The 24355-nt window shown below is 44.2% G+C and overlaps 1 protein-coding gene across 1 annotated transcript in view; it reads right to left on the bottom strand.

Moving 5' to 3' along the window:
- The window catches only part of LOC112226675 (ephrin type-A receptor 4), a 65949-nt gene extending 41594 nt beyond the window's left edge, over positions 1–24355 (bottom strand). Inside the window, exons 1-6 of the mRNA XM_024391150.2 lie at positions 23996–24355; positions 22714–22781; positions 21426–21734; positions 20913–21267; positions 7761–7916; positions 6855–7277 (exon numbers count right to left, since the gene is read on the bottom strand). Of these exons, the coding sequence (XP_024246918.2) occupies positions 6855–7277; positions 7761–7916; positions 20913–21267; positions 21426–21734; positions 22714–22781; positions 23996–24122 (1438 nt within the window). The 5' untranslated portion in view covers positions 24123–24355. The remainder of the gene's footprint in view (positions 1–6854; positions 7278–7760; positions 7917–20912; positions 21268–21425; positions 21735–22713; positions 22782–23995) is intronic.

Genomic DNA, 24355 nt, shown 5'->3' with positions numbered 1-24355 from the left:
ACATCCTTTCTATCCCTTTATCATTGTCTTCCCACTATCCTTTATCATTGTCTTTCCCACATCCTTTCAATCCCTTTATCATTGTCTTTCCCACATCCTTTCTATCCCTTTATCATTGTCTTTCCCACATCCTTTCTATCCTTTATCATTGTCTTTCCCACATCCTTTCTATCCCTTTATCATTGTCTTTCCACATCCTTTCTTTCTATTGTCTTTCATCCTTTATCATTGTCTTTCCCACATCCTTTCTATCCTTTATCATTGTCTTTCCCACATCCTTCTATCCTTTATCATTGTCTTTCCCACATCCTTCTATCCCTTTATCATTGTCTTTCCCACATCCTTTATCATTGTCTTTCCCACTTTTATCATTGTCTTCCCCATCCTTCTATCCTTTATCATTGTCTTTCATCCTTTCTATCCTTTATCATTGTCTTTCCCACATCCTTTCTATCCCTTTATCATTGTCTTTCCACATCCTTTCTATCCCCTTTATCATTGTCTTTCCCACATCCTTTCTATCCTTTATCATTGTCTTTCCCACATCCTTTCTATCCCTTTATCATTGTCTTTCCCACATCCTTTCTATCCTTTATCATTGTCTTTCCCACATCCTTTCTATCCCTTTATCATTGTCTTTCCCACATCCTTTCTATCCCTTTATCATTGTCTTTCCCACATCCTTTCTATCCTTTATCATTGTCTTTCCCACATCCTTTCTATCCCTTTATCATTGTCTTTCCACATCCTTTCTATCCTTTATCATTGTCTTTCCCACATCCTTCTATCCTTTATCATTGTCTTTCCCACATCCTTTCTATCCCTTTATCATTGTCTTTCCCACATCCTGTCTATCCTTTATCATTGTCTTTCCCACATCCTTTCTATCCCTTTATCATTGTCTTTCCACTTCCATCATTGTCTTTCCCATCATTGTCTTTCCCACATCTATCCCTTTATCATTGTCTTTCCCACATCCTTTCTATCCTTTATCATTGTCTTTCCCATCCCACTTCCTTTATCATTGTCTTTCCCACATCCTTCTATCCCTTTATCATTGTCTTTCCCACATCCTTTCTATCCCTTCATTGTCTTTCCCACATCCTTCTATCCCTTTATCATTGTCTTTCCCACATCCTTTCTATCCCTTTATCATTGTCTTTCCCACATCCTTTCTATCCCTTTATCATTGTCTTTCCACATCCTTATCATTGTCCTTTATCATTGTCTTTCCACATCTATCCCTTATCATTATCCCACTTCCTTTATCATTGTCTTTCCCACATCCTTTCTATCCCTTTATCATTGTCTTTCCCACATCCTTCTATCCCTTATCATTGTCTTTCCACATCCTTTCTATCCCTTTATCATTGTCTTCCCACATCCTTTCTTCCTTTATCATTGTCTTTCCCACATCCTTTCTATCCCTTTATCATTGTCTTTCCCACATCCTTTATCATTGTCCCTTTATCATTGTCTTTCCCACATCCTTCTATCCCTTTATCATTGTCTTTCCACATCCTTTCTATCCCTTTATCATTGTCTTTCCCACATCCTTTCTATCCCTTTATCATTGTCTTTCCCACATCCTTTCTATCCCTTTATCATTGTCTTTCCCACATCCTTCTATCCCTTTATCATTGTCTTTCCACATCCTTTCTATCCTTTATCATTGTCTTTCCCACATCCTTTCTATCCCTTTATCATTGTCTTTCCCACATCCTTCTATCCCTTTATCATTGTCTTTCCCACATCCTTTCTATCCCTTTATCATTGTCTTTCCACATCCTTTCTATCCTTTATCATTGTCTTTCACATCCCACTATCCTTTATCATTGTCTTTCACATGTCTTTCCCTTTATCATCCTTCCTTTATCCCTTTATCATTGTCTTTCCCACATCCTTTCTATCCCTTTATCATTGTCTTTCCCACATCCTTTCTATCCCTTTATCATTGTCTTTCCCACTATCCTTTATCATTGTCTTTCCCACATCCTTTCTATCCCTTTATCATTGTCTTTCCCACATCCTTTCTATCCCTTTATCATTGTCTTTCCCACATCCTTCTATCCCTTTATCATTGTCTTTCCACATCCTTTCTATCCTTTATCATTGTCTTTCCACATCTTTATCATTGTCTTTCCCACATCCTTTCTATCCTTTATCATTGTCTTTCCCACATCCTTTCTATCCTTTATCATTTCTTTCCCACATCTTTCTATCCTTTATCATTGTCTTTCCCACATCCTTTCTTCCTTTATCATTGTCTTTCCCACATCCTTTCTATCCCTTTATCATTGTCTTTCCCCATCCTTTCTATCCCTTTATCATTGTCTTTCCCACATCCTTTCTATTATCATTGTCTTTTACATCCTTTATCATTGTCTTTCCCATCCTTTCTATCCCTTTATCATTGTCTTTCCCACATCCTTTCTATCCTTTATCATTGTCTTTCCCACATCCTTTCTATCCCTTTATCATTGTCTTTCCCACATCCTTTCTATCCCTTTTATTGTCTTTCCCCTTTCATCCTTTATCATTGTCTTTCCCACATCCTTTTATCCCTTTATCATTGTCTTTCATTCCTTTCATCCCTTTATCATTGTCTTTCCCACATCCTTTCTATCCTTTATCATTGTCTTTCCCCTTTCTATCCTTTATCATTGTCTTTCCCACATCCTTTCTATCCCTTTATCATTGTCTTTCCCACATCCTTTCTATCCCTTTATCATGTTGTCTTTCCCATTGTCATCCTTTCTATCCTTTATCATTGTCTTTCCACATCCTTCTATCCTTTATCATTGTCTTTCCCACATCCTTCTATCCCTTTATCATTGTCTTTCCCACATCCTTTCTATCCTTTATCATTGTCTTTCCACATCCTTCTATCCCTTTATCATTGTCTTTCCCACATCCTTCTATCCCTTTATCATTGTCTTTCCACATCCTTTCTATCCTTTATCATTGTCTTTCCCACATCCTTTCTATCCTTTATCATTGTCTTTCCTTTATCATTGTCTTTCCCACATCCATCATCCTTTATCATTGTCTTTCCCACATCCTTTCTATCCCTTTATCATTGTCTTTCCCATCCTTTCTATCCCTTTATCATTGTCTTTCCCACATCCTTTCATCCTTTATCATTGTCTTTCCCACATCCTTTCTATCCCTTTATCATTGTCTTTCCCCCACATCCTTTATCATTGTCTTTCCCATCCTTTCATCCTTTATCATTGTCTTTCCCACATCCTTTCTATCCCTTTATCATTGTCTTTCCCACATCCTTTTTCTTTATCATTGTCTTTCCCTTCCTTTATCATTGTCTTTCCACATCCTTTCTATCCCTCCATTAATTGTCTTTCCTATCCATCCTTTCTATCCTTTATCATTGTCTTTCCCACATCATTTCTATCCCACATCCTTTATCATTGTCTTTCCCACATCCTTTCTATCCCTTTATCATTGTCTTTCCCACTTCCTTTATCATCGTCATTTTCCCACATCCTTTCTATCCCTTTATCATTGTCTTTCCCACATCCTTTATCATTGTCTTTCCCACATCCTTTCAATCCCTTTATCATTGTCTTTCCCACATCCTTTCTATCCCTTTATCATTGTCTTTCCCATCATCCTTTCTATCCTTTATCATTGTCTTTCCCACATCCTTTCTATCCTTTATCATTGTCTTTCCCATCATCCTTTATCATTGTCTTTCCACATCCTTTCTATCCCTTTATCATTGTCTTTCCCACTTCCTTTATCATTGTCTTTCCCACATCCTTTCTATCCCTTTATCATTGTCTTTCCACTTCCTTTATCATTGTCTTTCCCACATCCTGTCTATCCCTTTATCATTGTCTTTCCCACTGCCTTTCTATCCCTTTATCATTGTCTTTCCCACATCCTGTCTATCCCTTTATCGTTGCCTTTCCCACATCCTTTCTATCCCTTTATCATTGTCTTTCCCACATCCTTTATCATTGTCTTTCCCACATCCTTTCTATCCCTTTATCATTGTCTTTCCCACTCCCTTTATCATTGTCTTTCCCACATCCTGTCTATCCCTTTCTCATTGTCTTTCCCACATCCTGTCTATCCCTTTCTCATTGTCTTTCCCACATCCTGTCTATCCCTTTCTCTTTGTCTTTCCCACATCCTGTCTATCCCTTTCTCATTGTCTTTCCCACATCCTTCTATCCCTTTATCATTGCCTTTCCCACTTCCTTTATCATTGTCTTTCCCACATCCTTTCTATCCCTTTCTCATTGCCTTTCCCACATCCTTTCTATCCCTTTATCATTGCCTTTCCCACATCCTTTCTATCCCTTTATCATTGCCTTTCCCACATCCTTTCTATCCCTTTATCATTGCCTTTCCCACATCCTTTCTATCCCTCCATTAATGTCTGTCCCTTCCCTTTCTATCCATCCATTAATGTCTGTCCCTTCCCTTTCTATCCATCCATTAATGTCTGTCCCTTCCCTTTCTATCCCTCTAACATAGTCTTCCCCGTATGTCCCTGTATTATTGTGATAGTCCCTCTGACATAGAGAATGACACAGTGACTCACTAAAGACAGAAAATAGTTATTTCAGAGTGAATGAGTATTGAATGACAACACTGTTTCTGCTTTGAAATAATAGTTCCCAGCCTTCTCATTTAGCACCCAGTAGGTTACGCTACGCTACACAGGGAGACAACACACTTCCCACGGGTAGTCAGAGCAGGTGTGTCTGCCACTATCTGGGACTCAGAGGCCGCGTTTACCTAGGCATCTGATCTTTTTTTCCCTTCCACTCATTCATATTTTGACCAATCAGATCAGCTCTGAAAAAGATCTTATGTCAAAAGATCTGATGTGATTGGTCAAAAGGTCAATTCCTGGAAAAAAAAAAAGCTGAATTGGGCTTCCTGTGTAAATGCAGCCAAAGACATTGTAAAGATAGAGTCAGTGGGCAGTGTTCCAGTTCACGCACAGTAAACCACACGGAAAAAAACACTACATAGGCACACACTTCATCTGACTCACACTCCCTGTAGTAGCTCAAATGAAACAACTTTACAGACCTCCTAAATGTAGAGGTGATCAAACCAACACACTTTCTCCCTGCACGCGACACACACACACGCGCACACACCGTGGCATAAGCCAATAAGACCGTGGCATTCTGTTTATGTCACCGAGACAAGTCACTCCTTGAGAGTTTGACAAACACACTCAGACACATAACTCCCATGTACTGTTCCAGAATGTATTCACACCCCTTAACGTATTCCACATTTTGTTGTGTTACTGCCTGAATTCAAAATGGATTACATGCAAATGTATTGAAAATGAAATACAGAAATATCTAATTTTACATAACTATTCACACGCCTGAATCAATACTTTGTAGAAGCACCTTTGGCGGCTATTACAGCTTTAAGTCGTCTTGGGTATGTCTGTATCAGCTTTGCACATCTGGATTTGTTCCTTGCAGATTTTCTCAAGCTTTACTATGTTAGATGGGGATCGGCGCTGAATAGCAATCTTCAAGTCTTTCCACAGATTTTCCATGGGATTCAAGTCTGGGCTTTGGCTGGGCCACTCAAGGACTTTCACATTCTTGTTCTAAAGCCATTCCAGCCTTGCTTTGGCTGTATACTAGGGGTCATTGTACATTCATTGTCCCCTGTATCCTTACCCTTCTCCCAGGCCATGCCACTGAAAAGCATCCACATAGCATGATGCTGCCACCACCATGCTTCACGGTAGGGATGGTGTTAGAAAAGGTGTTGAGCTGTGCCTGGTTATATACAGACATAGCACTTTGTATTCAGGCCAAAGTGTTTTCTCTCATCAAACCACAGAATCTTTTGCCTTATACTTTGATTCTTTCACGTGCATTTTTGCAAACTCAAGGTGTGCTGTCATGTGACTTTCTCAGGAGTGGCTTCTGTCTGGCCACTCTAGCAAATGGCCCAGATTAGTAAAGTGCTGTAGAGACTGATGTACTTCTGGCAGGTTCTCCCATCTCAGCCAAGGAACTCTGCCGTTCTGTCAGAGTGGTCATTGGGTTCTTGGTCACCTCCCTGACCAAGGACCTTCTTTCCCGGTTGCTCGGTTTAGTCGGCCGACAAGCAAGCTCTAGGCAGAGTCTGAGTAGTTCCATATTTTTTCAATTTCCCAATGATGGAGACTGTGCTCTTGGAAACTTTCAACACTCTAGAAATAGTTTTATACACTTCTCATCACAATTCTATCTCTGAGATCTACTGACTTCATGGTGTAGCTTCTGCTCTGACAACTGTGGGATCTTATATAGACAGGTGTGTTTCTTTCTAAATCACGTCCAAACAATTGAATTGGCCACACGTGGACTTCAATCAAGTTGGAGTGACATCTAAAGGATGATAAAAGGAAATTGGATGCACCTGAGCTCAATTTGGAGTGTCATAGCAAAGGGGTGTGGTGTGAATAATTTTGTAAATGTGATAGTTCTGTATTTCATTACCAATAAAACATTTATTTTCTAAAAACACATTTCACCTTTGCCTTTATGGGGTATTGTGTGTAAGAAGATTTAAAAAATATATTTAATCCATTTTGAATTCAGGCTGTAACACAACAAGATGTGGAATAAGTCAAAGGGTATGAATACTTTCTGAAGGCTCTGTATACAGACACACACCAGCAGGCACATACACTTCTTCCAATTCACATTCCCCAATTAAAGGCTACCTGCTTCACAGACATTATCACACACACTCCCCTCAATCCCCCACACTCCATGCAATGCACAGCCTGTACTTGGCCACACACACACACACACACACTCCCCTCCTTACTTACATACTCCTTCACACAAACTCACCGGCCTGGTTGGTGGTGAGAGTGACAGACACACTCTGTCCTGCCCCTGCACTGTGGCCCTGGGAGACACCGTTGCGGGCGAGAATGGTGAAGGTGTAGCGTGTGTGTGCCTGCAGCTCGCTCACACACACCCTGGTGGCACTTAGGCCACTCTGCTGGGGAGAGAACAGGACGTCTTGACTGCAGGGCAGGCAGAGCTGGGCCCCAAGAGGACCCTTAAGAGCCGCAAGGCTACCAGCTTCTCCAAGTTGACTCCCAATCTGAGTTCGATTCCCGGTTTGACTCTCAGGTCCGTGGCAGAGCAGGCAGTCCACACTGTAGCGGATGTCACTTCTCCCTCCGAGCCTGAGGGGGGCGCTCCACTCCAGAACAACTGACGTCTCGTTGACCTCGGAGATCAGCTGCTGCGGAGCAGATGGGGGTTCTGGGATACATAGGACAGGGAGGTTGAGTTAGAAAATATATTGTGGTTACATATACTTTCCTCTGTGTTACAGTTTTTCGTTATGTTTTTGTGTGAGAGAGTGTTGTCTGTGTTCTCAGGCTGACTGGCTGAACCCTGTGCTGTATATAGGCATAATTCAGTTTATGACAAACAGACCAAGGTCTCAGTCAGAGAGAGAGAGAGAGAGAGAATGAAAGAGAGAAAGAGAGAGCGAGAAGGAGAGAGAGGGACTGAAAGTGACATGTAACTGAGCCCGAGGACTATTCATTCGATCGCAACGCCTTATCTCCCGTCCAGGACATGGTGGATTAGTCAGAAGTCATTAGATCAGTACAGAGGGACGACAGAGGAAAGAGAGAGAGGACAAAAGAGAGAAGAGGAACCGAGAGGAGAAAGAGTACAGATGTATAGATTGATCGATTAATCGACCCCCTGGGGGGAAAATGTTGTGTGTGTTCTTACGTGTGCAGGGCATAGATGCAGGGTCGCTCTCAGAGCGGTAGTATCCCGGGTTGCAGTCACAGACAGCAGCCCCCTCCTTCTCTGAGTGACTGTGCGGAGGACACTTGGAACATGCTCTGTCTGTAGACACAGCTCTGTTGAAACCGACCGTGCACGCTACAGAGAGAGGATGAGATTCCATTCATTTTCATTCTAGTACAAACAAAACACATGCATTGACATGACAATACTCAGTTTGACTTATTCAGAATGCCCAACCCCCATGGCTGTCAACCCATTCATGAAATCATTCACTTTTTCACAACTCTTCTAGAAGTAATTACGTTACTATCTCTATTCTCCCCCTATTTCATTTCCAGGGGGTGACCAAGTCATCGCAGTGGGAGTGGTTCGCAATGTGGGAGTGACAGAGTTTGTGTTTGAAAATGGGGGTGACAGTGTGTGTGTGACAGAGTGTTTTATGACACTCATCAGTAGAGGAAGTCTTCCCATAGGAATGTCCCGTCTCTGTAATCAACGCTGTCCTAACCATCCCTCTCTTCTGGGAGGCTCTACCTCTCTCACACACTTTCTTTCTCACGCTCTCTCGATCTATCTCTCTGTATTCCTCTCTCCCTCTCTGTATTCCTCTCTCCCTCCCTCCCTCTCTTTATTCCTCTCCCTCCCTCCCTCCCTCTCTGTATTCCTCTCCCTCTCTGTATTCCTCTCTCCCTCTCTCTCTGTATTCCTCTCTCCCTCCCTCTCTGTATTCCTCTCTCCCTCCCTCTCTGTATTCCTCTCTCCCTCCCTCTCTGTATTCCTCTCTCCCTCCCTCGCTGTATTCCTCTCTTGCTGTATTCCTCCTCCCTCCCTCTCTGTATTCCTCTCTCCCTCCCTCTCTGTATTCCTCTCTCCCTCCCTCTCTGTATTCCTCTCTCCCTCTCTCTCTGTATTCCTCTCTCCCTCCCTCGCTGTATTCCTCTCTTGCTGTATTCCTCTCTCCCTCCCTCTCTGTATTCCTCTCTCCCTCCCTCTCTGTATTCCTCTCTCCCTCCCTCTCTGTATTCCTCTCTCCCTCCCTCTCTGTATTCCTCTCTCGCTGTATTCCTCTCTCCCTCCCTCTCTGTATTCCTCTCTCCCTCCCTCTCTGTATTCCTCTCTCCCTCCCTCTCTCTCTTCCTCTCTGTATTCCTCTCTGTATTCCTCTCTGTATTCCTCTCTGTATTCCTCTCTCCCTCTGTATTCCTCTCTCCCTCTGTATTCCTCTCTCCCTCTGTATTCCTCTCTCCCTCTGTATTCCTCTCTCCCTCTGTATTCCTCTCTCCCTCTGTATTCCTCTCTCCCTCTGTATTCCTCTCTCCCTCTGTATTCCTCTCTCCCTCTGTATTCCTCTCTCTCTCCCTCCCTCTCTGTAACTGTATTCCTCTCTCCCTCTCTGTAATCCTCTCTCCCTCTCTGTAATCCTCTCCCTCCCTCTCTGTATTCCTCTCTCCCTCTCTGTATGCCTCTCTCTCCCTCCCTCCCTCACTCTCTGTATTCCTCTCTCCCTCTCTGTATGCCTCTCTCTCTCCTTCCTCTCTCCCTCCCTCTCTCTCTGTATTCCTCTCTCCCCCTCTCTGTATTCCCTCTCTCCCCCTCTCTGTATTCCTCTCTCCCCCCCTCTCTGTATTCCTCTCTCCCCCTCTCTGTATTCCTCTCTCCCTCGCTCTGTATTCCTCTCTCCTCTCTATGTATTCCTCTCTCCCCTCTCTGTATTCCTCTCTCCCTCTCTCTGTATTCCTCTCTCCGTATTCCTCTCTCCCTCTCTCTGTATTCCTCTCTCCTCTCTCTCTGTATTCCTTTCTCTCAAGGACCATATCACCTCCACCCTACCTGACACCCTTGACCCACTCTGTATTTGCCTACCGCCCAAATAGGTCCACAGACGATGCAATCTCAACCACACTGCACACTGCCCTAACCCATCTGGACAAGAGGAATACCTATGTGAGAATGCTGTTCATCGACTACAGCTCGGCATTCAACACCATAGTACCCTCCAAGCTCGTCATCAAGCTCGAGACCCTGGGTCTCGACCCCGCCCTGTGCAACTGGGTACTGGACTTCCTGACGGGCCGCCCCCAGGTGGTGAGGGTAGGCAACAACATCTCCTCCCCGCTGATCCTCAACACTGGGGCCCCACAAGGGTGCGTTCTGAGCCCTCTCCTGTACTCCCTGTTCACCCACGACTGCGTGGCCATGCACGCCTCCAACTCAATCATCAAGTTTGCGGACGACACAACAGTGGTAGGCTTGATTACCAACAACGACCGGCCTACAGGGAGGAGGTGAGGGCCCTCGGAGTGTGGTGTCAGGAAAATAACCTCACACTCAACGTCAACAAAACTAAGGAGATGATTGTGGACTTCAGGAAACAGCAGAGGGAACACCCCCATCCACATCGATGGAACAGTAGTGGAGAGGGTAGCAAGTTTTAAGTTCCTCGGCATACACATCACAGACAAACTGAATTGGTCCACTCACACAGACAGCATCGTGAGGAAGGCGCAGCAGCGCCTCTTCAACCTCAGGAGGCTGAAGAAATTCGGCTTGTCACCAAAAGCACTCACAAACTTCTACAGATGCACAATCGAGAGCATCCTGGCGGGCTGTATCACCGCCTGGTATGGCAACTGCACCGCCCTCAACCGTAAGGCTCTCAGAGGGTAGTGAGGTCTGCACAACGCATCACCGGGGCAAACTACCTGCCCTCCAGGACACCTACACCACCCGATGCTACAGGAAGGCCATAAAGATCATCAAGGACATCAACCACCCTGAGCCACTGCCTGTTCACCCCGCTGCCATCCAGAAGGCGAGGTCAGTACAGGTGCATCAAAGCTGGGACCGAGAGACTGAAAAACAGCTTCTATCTCAAGGCCATCAGACTGTTAAACAGCCACCACTAACATTGAGTGGCTACTGCCAACACACTGTCAATGACACTGACTCTACTCCAGCCACTTTAATCATGGGAATCGATGGGAAATGATGTAAATATATCACTAGCCACTTTAAACAATGCTACCTTATATAATGTTACTTCCCCTACATTGTTCATCTCATATGCATATGTTGATACTGTACTCTATATCATCGACTGCATCCTTATTAATACATGTATCACTAGCCACTTTAACTATGCCACTTGGTTTACATACTTATCTCATATGTATATACTGTACTCGATATCATCTACTGTATCTTGCCTATGCTGCTCTGTACCATCACTCATTCATATATCCTTATGTACATATTCTTTATCCCCTTACACTGTGTATGACAGTAGTTTTTTTTGGAATTGTTAGTTAGATTACTTGCTCGTTATTACTGCATTGTCGGAACTAGAAGCACAAGCATTTCGCTACACTCGCATTAACATCTGCTAACCATGTGTATGTGACAAATAAAATTTGATTTGATTTGATTTGATCTCTCTCTCTCTGTATTCCTCTCTCTCTCTCTCTGTATTCTCTCTCTCTCTCTCTCTCTGTATTCCTCTCTCTCTCTCTCTCTCTGTATTCCTCTCTCTCTCTGTATTCTCTCTCTCCCTCTCTCTGTATTCCTCTCTCCCTCTCTCTGTATTCCTCTCTCTCTCCCTCTCTCTGTATTCCTCTCTCTCTCCCTCTCTCTGTATTCCTCTCTCCCTCTCTCTCCCTCTCTCTGTATTCCTCTCTCTCCCTCTCTCTGTATTCCTCTCTCTCTCTCTCTGTATTCCTCTCTCTCTCTCTCTCTGTATTCCTCTCTCTCTCTCTCTGTATTCCTCTCTCTCCCTCTCTCTGTATTTCTCTCTCTCTCTCTCTGTATTCCTCTCTCTCTCCCTCTCTCTGTATTCCTCTCTCTCTCCCTCTCTCTGTATTCCTCTCTCCCTCTCTCTGTATTCCTCTCTCTCTCCCTCTCTCTGTATTCCTCTCTCCCTCTCTCCCCTCTCTCTGTATTCTCTCTCTCTCCCTCTCTCTGTATTCCTCTCTCCCTCTCTCTGTATTCCTCTCTCTCTCTCTATATTCCTCTCTCTGTATTCCTCTCTCTCTCTGTATTCCTCTCTCTCTCTCTCTATATTCCTCTCTCTGTATTCCTCTCTCTCTCTCTCTCTCTCTCTCTCTGTATCCCTCCCTCCCTCCCTCTCTGTTTCTCTCTCTCTCTGGAATGCTTTGAAGATTGTTATTGGTTTTTTTTATAGCTCAATCGATACCAGTTAAGCGCTGACTGCATAAGAACATGCACACACACGCGCACTAACACACACAGATAGGAGCCATTCACATCCGTGAACCCTGCTTGTATGGCTCTATGTCAATCACTTTACAGCTGTAGGCCTTGATGTCGACATTTTACATTCGAGTCATTTATCTAGCCGACGTGCTTATCCAGAGTGACGTACAGTTAGTTAGTGCATTCTTCAATCTTAAGATGAACCACGTATCACAGTCGAAGTAAATGCATTTTTCCTCAATACAGAAGTTATCAGAAAGTCAGTGCTAGTTGCAAAAGGCAAGTGCAGGTTTGTTTTTGACTGAGCCCCCGCTATCAATGAGTGAGTGAAGTTCCGGGTATTATAATACCATCAGTAGAGACATTGGTGTGTGTGTGACACCATAAGGTCGTAAACTGTTGAGGGTGGTGGTCTTTGTGAGGGTGCGACAGAGGGGAAAGAGGTGTGGAGAGAGAGAGACAGAGAGAGAGAGAGCAGCAGTCCACTGTAGCCCTCTCTTATAATAACACCTTTATAAGCTGTCATTCCAGGTCAATGCTCACTCTCCCTTTGCAGCACAAACACAAATCATGACACACACACACACACACACACACACACACACACACACACACACACACACACACACACACACCTTTCCCTTCAGAGAGAGGAATGATGAAAAATGGAGAATATCAGAGACTGTGGGGAAAGAGAAGAGAGAGGGACAGAAACATAGAAGACAGGGAATGAGCGAGAGAAAGAAACAGTGACGTGAAAAGACGAAGGAGTGTTTATGGGTTGGTGGCCACACTCCCTCCCTTTCTTATTCTCTCCCTCTCTCACCTTCCCTCTGTTCATTGTGGAAAAAAAGGGAGAAAGGCAGGATCGGATGGAGACAAAGCCAGCTCACAGCCTTGAGTCCTGCCCTCCTGCTACAATGCAATAGCTCACTGTGTGCCAACAATGTGTGCCAGTATGGCTGTATGTGTGCCGGTGTGTTTGTGCATGTGTGGGAGAGAGAAATAGTGTGTGTGTGTTCATGGCAACGGCAGGTCAGGTATCTCGTGTCTCTATGATGGACAGCCCCTGGGTCGTCCATCAGACTCAGAGACAGGAGTCCCGCCCAGCAGAACGCACACAGTAGGAGTGTGTGTGTGTGTGTGTGTGTGTGTGGGAGGGGGGTGGCAGTTGACAGAGGAGGAAGGACAGTAGGACACACACACACAAACACACGCACTGTAAACAGTCAGATCCTTGGCTCTTGTCTCCAGTCTCCTGATGAGAGCAGCTGAAGCTGCTAGCCAAACCCAGCAGGTAAGGGGTAGACAACTCACATTACTCTCTATTATCCCTAAACTCTCTCTCTCTCTGTGTGCAAGAGAGATCCCTCTCCACTCCTGTAGTTTCTCCTTCCCCTTTGCTCTTCATTTGACAGAAAATGCTGAGTTGGGTAGAGTGAGGAAATGAGTGTTGGCTACTTCGCTACTTTACTTTTTTACTACAAACTCCATAAACTGTGAGTGAGTGAGTGAGTGAGTGAGTGAGTGAGTGAGTGAGTGAGTGAGTGAGTGAGTGAGTGAGTGAGTGAGTGAGTGAGAAGCACATCTTTGACTATGTACAGACTCAGTGAGCATAGCCTTGCATTGAGAAAGGATGCCGAAGGCAGACCTGGCTCTCAAGAGCAGACAGGCTATGTGCACACTGCCCACAAAATGAGGTGGAAACTGAGCTGCACTTCTTAACCTCCTGCCAAACGTATGATCATAGAGACATATATTTCCCTCAGATTACACAGACCCAAAGAATTCGAAAAACTAATCCAATTTTGATAAACTCCCATATCTACTGGGTGAAATACCACAGTATGCAATCACAACAGCAAGATTTGCTGTCACTTGCTTTGGCAATGTAAACATATGTTTCCCATGCAAAGAGAGAGAGAGCGAGAGCGAGAGCGAATTGTTGCCGGGGGCTACTGACATGCTAATATTCTCACTGTCAGTTCCAACTGCCCCTCCCCCAGCCTGGGCACACACACTAAACACTGTGTGAATGTGAAACTAAATCCACCTAGACTAGTGTGTAACTAGCAGGTCTGGGTGACTGATGAAGGAAAGAGGAGCGACAAACTCTGTAAATATCCTCCAAGACAACGAGTGTCAACACCTTTCCAATGACAAATGCATTCCACATACAAACACACAGGGCTGTGCTTGCATATCTGTGCGTGGGGTGGTGAGGTAGGAGCTAATCCTGGTTTACCCTACGGGAAAGGCAGGCTGACAGTCAGAGAGACAGACATCTCACTCACTCACTCACTCAGGGGAGCCATATATAACATCTAACCAGGCTCTCATACAGATGTTCTGTTGTGTGTCACTGCAGAGGTGACACATCTGCATTGAGGATCATAGTTCTTCTGGTTAGGAACTCTGATTTTGTTCACAAGCCACAAGAGGAAGTACCGGAACACAAGAGGGATTACGTAATCAGACTAGATTGCAACATTTAAGTAGCTATATTCTGCTATAATGTTGAAGAGCCCCTTGATCACAGAGGAGTGAATGGGAAAGGCCTTGGGATCACTAATCTACAGTGGTTAACTCTGGAAAAACTAATCTAGTTTTACCCAGGTCTACCAGGCACCCATAACTCCCTCTGATGTCCATCCGTCCCTCTCATTTATCACTCCATCCATCCATCACTCCGTCCCTCCCTCTATCCATCACCTAGACAGCCGACACACTGGAGTGGTCAGGGCCACTTCCGACACAGAGAGAGAGAGGACGACAGGACAGGGTTATAGAGAAACTCACACACACACACACACAGGCAGGCACACACACACTGTATGTAATGAGATAGATTTGCATTTTATCTGGATTTGCATTTGCGCAAAAAAAATGAATATGTAAATGACCTAGATGATAGCAATAAAAGGGCACCTTTACTGTGAATGTTTCCCTTTCACTCTCTCCTCTTGTTCTCCCACTCCCTACACCTATCTCATCTCTCTATCGGTCTCCCTCGTCTCTCTCACTCTCTCGCTCGCTCTCTTCTCTTCTCTTTCAGTAGACAGGTGATGATCATGTATTCAGTATTCTCCCACAGAGAGAAGCAGACAGGATATGAATATTCAGACTGTCAATACCTTTTGTTTTACAGACACAGAAGGAGAAGCAACACACAGCACTGTGATATCCATATTCAATGGGTGTTGAGTGTTCGTAAATATGTCAGTTATTCTGCACTCTGGCACAGTCAGACGAGAGTGCTCTGAAATCGGAGAAGATAGCCAGAGCGAATTTACCAGCTACGTCTATCAACAGTTGTCGCAGTGACATTCTATTGAAATGGTTACTTGCATAGTGGAGTATTTTGTTAACCTCTTGAAGCTACTATTTTTATTTTTGGAAAAATAACATTCCCAAAGTAAACTGCCTATTTCTCAGGACCAGATGCTAGAATATGCATATAATTGACAGCTTAGGATAGAAAACACTCTAAAGTTCCCAAAACTGTAAAAATATTGTCTGTGAGTATAACAGAACTGATATTGCAGGCGAACTCCTGAGAAAAATCCAATCAGGAAGTGACTCTTATTTTGAAACCCCTGTCTTTCGGGGTGATTAACAAAAGGCTAAGTTGTGTTTCGCTATATTTTACTTGTGATTTCATGAATATGAATATTTTCTAGTAAGATTATTTGACCGTTGCGCTATGCTATTTAGCGTAGTTGATGACAATTATCCCAGATCCGGGGGGGGGTTCCAAGAGGTTAAGCCATGTAGCTAGCTAGCTAGGTAAACAATGAACCATAATCCCAACTCATGACGTTACTACCCTGCATGACTCTGCAGGTAGCTAACCAACCAGGTTCAATGTTGGCTAGCTAACACTAGGCTACAACTAGCAAAGCAAATGGCTCTGAGATATGTATAATAAGATCATACATGTAACGTCAGCTAGCAAGCCAGCCAGCTAACGTTAGCTAGCTAACAGTACACTTGAACTTGAAATGAAAATGACTTTGTCAAAATTAGAAACGTGTAATATCTGAAAATATGGCTAGCTAGACTATCTTACCCATATACATCATAGATGGGCGCTTCTCCCTATCAAGGATGCCATGGCTGCCCTTAGTATGAAGATGTAATCCGGAGATAAGTCTTTTCTCCATCTCCTTAGCTATCGTACTCTACTGATTTCAAAACTCGGTCCTCCAGAAAGTGGAGAGCAACACTTACGCAGTTCTACTGCGTGATACATTTAAAAAAAAGCTGCATTAGACAGGATTACCTACACATACTGACCAGCTCCAATAGACAGCAGCGTGCTATATGGCAGACCAATCCGAACTCATCTCTCGACATGTCCAGCCCACTCATTATCTCAGCCAATCATGGCTAGCGGGAAGGTTGCTTCCTTTTTCTGTTGCTAAACCAACTAGGCTCGTAATTTAAATGTTTTAATCTTATTTACAGATGGCATACAAGTCTGTTATTAAGGAACATGAAAGTTCACATGTTACAGAAGCTATTTATAGCAAAAAAACGCATTTAGATTATAAACAAAAAGTTTACATTCAAATGGCTCTCCTGTGAAGTAGTGACCCGTGACATAGGCCTAGTTTCCTGAAACGAGACACATTTATGTCTTGCACAGAATAGGTGAACTTTTGTACTATGAAAGATAGTAAATTGACATAGGCTAGCTATTTTGCCATTTGCTAGGCCTACTCATCATACTGGCTGATGAAAAGTAAATGTGGAGAGTTCTTCCAATATCTTCAATATGTACCTTGGAATTGGTTAAGGACACGCGCATTTGTGTCCCCGATGTGTCTGTCTTCACTTGTAGCCTGTGAGAAAAACCTGATCACTTGAGGGAGAGCCATGTGAGTAAGAGGTGCTTCGGAACATGCAGCACTCCAGGCCAAGGGCACAATGGCCACTGGCCGCAAAAGGCATGGATATTTTTAGGGTGCATTACGGCCAAACAAAGGGGATGCCGCAGGGAAATTCGAGCCGTTATCAAGTGCTTGACAAATTGTGAATGAGAGACTGATGAAGTGTGTACAGCCTGCGCAAAAAAAACAAAGCAGAGCTAATGCCTTTGAAGCCACTTTTTTCAAATCATCAATAGACTCGCATCATGCAGCCTTACAATGTATTAAACATCAAAACATATCGGCCAACGTTTGTAGAATAACTAAAGTTACATTTCTTTGTTAACCGCTCAACACAGAATAGCTGCATATGTGCACTCCTTCAAATCGTTTGGAGGAAATATCCTTTATTTAATTCAGCTTAGTTCAAGTGTATTCTTCATACTATAATATAAAATAATGCCACAGAATTCTAAGCTAATCTTGTCTGCTAAATGAACTAGTGTAGCCCACAGCCATTTGGCATAGCCAGATCAGGGCCTAACATAAGGACAACTCAACTTCTGTTCTTCTGAAATAGACTACATTTTCTTCATATCATGTTTCTTTACACCTGTCTAAAAAATATATTGATTTTATTGTGAAGGTGTAGGCTATATTACATCAGTTATTTGCTTGACAATCACCGGTTGACAAAATGTTGTGACAGGATACACATGAGTATCCTTGATGAAAGGTGGCCATTGAGGAGGGGAGGACACTTCTGTTCACCTACTAACGAATCGACATCTCCCCAACCACTCAATCACTTATCGGTTTCCGTGTCAAGAGAGAGGACGGAGGAGAGAGGGTGGAAGACAGACTTTTGCTCAAATGAGAAAATGCTTATGTCACCTGAGTGAGCGAAACAGCGCCCCACTGTCTTACTATCTGTAGCCCATGTATCTGATGCCGTCTGGCCAAAAAAGAGTATGACATGTCATGCACAAGGGCTACACAGACTGAGGCAGATGGGTGCTGTTTCGCTCGGGTGCTTTATCTGGTATTGTTGCGTCTATGTCGACGTGCGTCTCAGTCAAATAAATGATCAATATTTAAATATTTTATTTGGATGGGCAAGGAGGTACAGTAGGGCAGGCCAGGCCCCATAAGGCCCACCCATAACGCTGGCCCTGTCTCTCTCTCTGGCCATCTCTCTCTACACACACACACACACACAATACACACACACACACATACATAACCAAATCCTCTGTTGGTTGAGTTACTGAAGGTGCACCGGAGTGAATTGCAGTTATAAAGTCTCTCTGACGTCGATCACACTTGGACAACCGCCACCATGCATCTTATAAAATCTCATTTCAGGTCTCTCTCTATCCCTCTCTTACTCGCTTTATTTCACCTCTCCCTCCACACAGTGTCTTCGGAAAGTATCCAGACCCCTTGACTTGTTCCACATTTTGTTACGTTACAGCCTTGTTCTAATATGGATGATATGTGTTTTTCTCAGCAATCTACACACAGTACTCCATAATGACAAAGCAAAGAAAAAAACAGAAATACCTTATTTACACAAGTATTCAGACCCTTTGCTATGAGACTCGAAATTGAGCTCAGGTGCATCCCTTCCCAAGACACAGACCATGAGAAACAAGAATCTCTGGTCCGATGAAACCAAGATTGAACTCTTTGGCCTGAATGGCAAGCGTCACGTCTGGCACCATCCCTACGGTGAAGCATGGTGGTGGCAGCACCATGCTGTGGGGATGTTTTTCAGCGGCAGGGACTGGGAGACTAGTCAGGATCGAGGGAAAGATGAAGGGAGCAAAGTACAGAGAGATCCTTGATGAAGACTGGGGCGAATGTTCCCCTTCCAACAGGACAACGACCCTAAGCACACAGCCAAGACAACGCAGGAGTGGCTTCGGGACAAGTTTCTGAATGTCCTTGAGCGGCCCAGCCAGAGTCCGGACTTGAACCCGATCGAACATCTCTGGAGACACCTGAAAATAGCTGTGCAGCCACACTCCCCATCCAACCTGACAGAGCTTGAGAGGATCTGCAGTGAGGAATGGGAAAAACTCCCCAAATACAGGTGTGCCAAGCTTGTAGGTCATACCCCAAAAGACTTGAGGCTGTAATCGCTGCCAAAGGTGCTTCAACAAAGTACTGAGTAAAGGGTCTGAATACTTATGCAAATGTGATACTTTATTTATTTATAAAAAATTAAAAAACAGTTTTTGCTTTGTCATGATAGGGTATTGTGTGTAGATGTATGAGGGAAAAAATGATTAAATACATTTTAGAACAAGGCTGTAATGTAACAAAATGTGGAAAAAGTCAAGGGGTCTGAATACTTTCCTGAAGGCACTGTATATCGCACACAAACACATATACACACTGCAGAAATTAGAAACACACTCACACACACACAGATAACGCCCACATAGGACACCCAGTAATAGCAGCAGATGAGCAACCACAGCCGAACAAAGTCCCTCTAAAAAGGCGCCGTCAAAACTCTAACAAAACTCTTGACAAAACGCAGAGATCCTTTTTCATTCCGGAGTCTGGCTGTCCCATTCACATTTAAACCACCTCTGTTGTCTCTCCTCCCCTTCTCTGTTCCCTCCCTTGCTTCCTCTCCTCCCAGCCCGAATCACAGCTGTCAGAGTTTTGACGTCTTTATCAACCTCGGTCATGATCCTGCCCTTCACAACTTAACAGAGTGTATTTGTGTGTGTGTCTGTCAAAGTTTTTGACGGCTTCATCAAGCCTGGTCATGACCCTGCTCTTAAAGGTGTGTGTGTGTGTATGTGCGTGTGTGGGGGTAAGGGGGGTAAGGTTGGGGGTAAGGGACATTGGGGAATATAGTTGAGGGGAGCGGGGGGGGTAACCTCTCTTATGTTTGTGTTCTTGCCCCTGTGTGAGCCCACTGCACCACCTCTAACACCCCGACATAGTTACAATTGGGGGGGGCTGGGCTATCATTGATGCCTTATGCCTTAAATGGCCTCCTTATAGAACCCCCTCTCTATTCACAAACTAATTCATCCTTCCTTTCCTCCCCCCCTCTTTCTCCAATCCTCCACCTCTATCCACCGGTATCTCTCTGCACTGCTCTATTTCTCTCTGTCTCTTTATAGCACTCTGTAGCGCTAAACAGTCTTCTACTCATTCCCTGCCTCGCTTTGCCGTTTCTCTCTCCCTATTGGTCACCCGTCCATTGTTTGCAGTCCGCTAATTGATATGACGGAGAGACTTAATCTAGGGTCCAATCGGTCATCAAGCCTGACAGTGTATTGGCAAATCACTAGAGCACTCCAGTCCTGAGTGGGCTGTTTCAACTTAGAGTGGGGAAAAGGAAATACTTAAAAAGAGCTAGTCCTTCACTTCAGTTCAAAGGTGATCAGAGTCAAGGGTCTAGTTAAATCTTGTTAAAGAAAACAGCCTTTAGACGTCATTAACTCTGCTACGGATAAAGAGAGGGAGGTCTGGAAGGAGAGAGAGGGATGGAGAGAACCTGGTGTCTGTCACATACAGAAACGTTTGATAGCTGTCCCTTTCTCTACTATCACAGACACACACCTTCTGCTCGGGTCCGCAGGCCTTTAAAAGTTGAAGCTGTTTGTTATATAATTAGCCTGCTGGGATGGCCATAATAAATAGGGTTGAGAGAATAGACCCACAGCTGTATATCATACCCTACTGAAGCACTGACGCTCAACTGGTGTATGTGTGTGTGTATGTGGGTGTGTGTGTGTGTGTGTGTGTGTGTGTGTGTGTGTGTGTGTGTATGTGTGTGTGTGTGTATGTGTGTGTGTGTGTTGAACAGAGACTCTCTATTCAGAGAGAGTAATGGCATGCTATAAAACTGTCTTCAGAACGTCTGTTCCCTCCAGTCTCGCCTATTTCCCTCACTCTCTCTTCCAGAGGTCCAAGAGCTGATGACTTAACTTTAGCTCAGTCGCCTAAGTGCATACGCCCGGGGGTTCGATACAATTTAGAAGAAAATGTGGTCATTAAATTAAAAGTAAATCAAATGCCTTACCCTGACAGACTCCGCTTTTCTCCTCGTATCCCAAGTTACAGACACACCCTCCAATAGGGACCAGCCATTCCCCGTCTGCGCCACAATACATCTTGGGCTCCTCCCTCTCTTCTGATTGGTTCACGCACGACCCCCTGACCTCCACTAGTGAGGAAGTGTCAGCTCCGGTGTTGGTATCTGGGAAGGTTGCTAAGTTGCGGACAGTGAGGGGGCAGGTTTTGTAGAAGACACGTACGGAAACCAGAGCGATGCAGGCGCCAACATCCTGGAACGCCAGGTAGAAACCCTTCCGGGTTGTGACCTTTACGTCACGCACCTCAGTGTTCAGCTTCATGATGCGGTCCCCAATGTCCACCTGATCATTGTAATAATAACATAATTACTGATAATAAATAGCCATAAGAACACAACAATGTTCCTTCATTGTAGTTTTCACATTGAAAAAACATAATCAACACACCATCAGATCTTAAAATTGAACAAAGAGATTAAAAACAAACCAAAGCTCCTAACCTGAGTGAAGCTCTCGTCGGCTGCCACGGTGTCGATCTTGAGAAAGTTGCTCTCTCTGATGTAGTGCTCTCTGTCGTTGTTAGACTCATAGTAGTAGAGGTTGAAGGTCTCCTTACAGGTGCCGGTGACTCCAGGCAGGCTGTTACAGTCCCGGAGGGTGAACTTGATCTCGACGTAGATGCGCTGCGCTCCAGACCGAGGGATCCAGTCGGTTCTAAGCCAGTTGCTCTGGCTGGGTTCCATCACATTACACACCTGGTACGTTCTGATAGGGACGTTCTTCTCATCCATGATGCTTACCTCCTCCCACTGGGAACACACACATTCTGATCATTAGACCAAAGTCATTTCTAGTCATTAATCAGCTTCAGTGATCACAAAACCTTCCATGCGTTTATCTTGGATAGTTTATCAAGGACGTTTTATGGAGTTGCATGGTGACCTTGCCTAACTATGGCATCTTATTACTATGGAATAATAATGTGGCCTCCCACTCCCTGCTGGTGAGAGCTTTAGACGTACCGAGCCAGAGACTGTGTGTGTGTAGAGGTGTTCTGTAGGACCTGTCATAGAGTAAGACTCCAAGTTTTATTCCCTCCTTTGGAGTCTTTGTTGAAGGACAGAAATCACAGCTGTCACAGTCGTAAAGCTGGACACGGGCCCCGACTGTGATGTGGAGAGGGGTTTGTGTGTGTGTGTGTGTGTGTGTGTGTGTGTGTGTGTGTGTGTGTGTGTGTGTGTGTGTGTGTGTGTGTGTGTGTGTGTGTGTGTGTGTGTGTGTGTGTGTGTGTGTGTGTGTGTGTGTGTGTGTGTGTGTGTGTGTGTGTGTGTGTGTGTGTGTGTGTGTGTGTGTGTGTGTGTGTGTGTGTGTGTGTGTGTGTGTGTGTGTGTGTGTGTGTGTGTGTGTGTGCGTACGTGCGCGCGTAAGCAATGGGTGGGTGGGGATACGCTGGCAATCAAAGGGCTCAGTGTGTGGGGACCAGGACCTTGTCAATCAAGCAGTTCAGTAAAAGAAAGTGAGCACAGGGAGACTGGAGAGGAGTCAAGTTCACCAATAACTCTTAAACTAACAAAGAGGCTGGTGAGAGTGAAAGTGAGCGCGAGAGAGGGTGTGCCTGCAATGAAGACAGAGGGAGATGGAGACTGCAGTAGAACGCCGTCTAGCTTGGATTATAGGGTATTTCAAAGAAAAAAAATACTCACCCATAGTCTACCTGTGTACAACTATGCATTATAAAACACATATTCTCACTGAAATAGGTTATTTTGTCTCGGCAGGGCCACATACCCCTCCTTCTGTTGGACTTGCCGCCCATTTCAGCTCGCCAGGAACTGTCCTTGTGTCCAGTAACGTCTCTGAAACACACAGTTACAAACAGGTACGGAAGGTGATTTCCACTTTCCATTGGCAGTACACTCCTAGGCTCAAGAAGAACCCATACATAATGTATTCATACAGATGCAGATATGGAAAGAAAATTATAAGATTGATCAAGTATCACAAACAGACAGACTATCTCAAATATACTGGAACGAATGTATAGATTTTGGGCTAAACTTTACACATATAGCTCGCCCGTGACACTGTGTTGGGATTAACTAGTGCCCCTGTACATTTTTTTAATGTAACCTTTATTTAACTAGGCAGGTCAGTTAATTAAGAACAAATAGTTTTTTTTTTTTTACAATGACAGCCTACACCGGCAAAACACAGGCGACGCTGGGCCAATTGTCCGCGGCCCTATGGGACTCCCAGTCAATGCCGGTTGTGTTACATCCTGGATTCAAACCAGGGTGTCTGTAGTGACACCTGAAGCAATGAGATGCAGTGCCTTAGACCACTGCGCCACTTGGGAGCTCCAACATTGACTCTGTACCGGTATGCCCTATATATAGCCTTGCTATTGTTATTTTACTGCTACTCTTTAATTATTTGTTACTATATATATATATATATATATATATATATATTTTTTTTTAAACTTAAACCTGCATTGTTAGTTAAGGGCTTGTAAGTAAGATTTTCACTGTAAGGTCTGTATTCGGTGCATGTTACAAATACAATTTGATTTGATTTGGGATAAAACCCCGTAGCGCAAAGGCCGTAGGTCACTGCTGAACCCGAAAATGTTTTGACGTTTTACTTGTTAGAAATGTGACATTTGTCAGAATCTGGAGGTTTCATTTGTGCCCCTCTTCAAACTGCTTTCGGCTGAGCAGGCTACTGACTGCATAACCTTGAAATTCAGCTAAAATGATAAATAAAAGATAGTTTGGGAGGCAACCACATACATTTTTTGGATTGCAGTGATTGCGATTATCATTCATCATTCTAAGCTTGTGAAACAAATTGTTGGATAAAAGTCAAATGAAAGAGGAACAACTGTATGTACATACTTGAACTCCAAGTATGTAACATGCGAAATAAGAAACAGCGGTTTCCAATAGTGCCCGAATATGAAGGGAAAAACGGACCCTCAATTAAGACACGTTAAGTAGCCTAACCAAATATTTCGGAGAACCGTACCCTCCCTTGAGCCTAAACAATTCCAAAACACTGATTTCCTTACCTTCGTTAGGTGGATACACTCGAGCGGTCGAAATAACTGTAAACATCCATATGAACGCACAAGTTGTTTTGCAAAAACTCGCAGCCATTTGTGCTGTATGGAAGTGTCTCCGTTTAGCTCCGCGCATCCCTGTCGGAAAGCTGTGTGTGTGTGTGGGAATGATATACTTGGAACGCTGTGGGCAAAAGGAGGTCCTCTCTCGCTCCCTCTGACGCAGTTGAAGGTATCTTCTCTTCTCTGGTCAGTGGTATCTCGCTGGCATAGGGTGTACGTGTTTGTCAACGTGTGAGTTGTTATATGTCATATGTGTAGATTATGTTGTAATGTCTGCGTGTTTTTACTGTTTTACCTGTGCTCCTG

Source organism: Oncorhynchus tshawytscha, linkage group LG28 (assembly GCF_018296145.1).
Source record: "Oncorhynchus tshawytscha isolate Ot180627B linkage group LG28, Otsh_v2.0, whole genome shotgun sequence".
NCBI classification, from domain to species: domain Eukaryota; kingdom Metazoa; phylum Chordata; class Actinopteri; order Salmoniformes; family Salmonidae; genus Oncorhynchus; species Oncorhynchus tshawytscha.
Note: the sequence above shows the minus strand (reverse complement) of the source record. Positions and strands in the feature narration are given on the sequence as shown.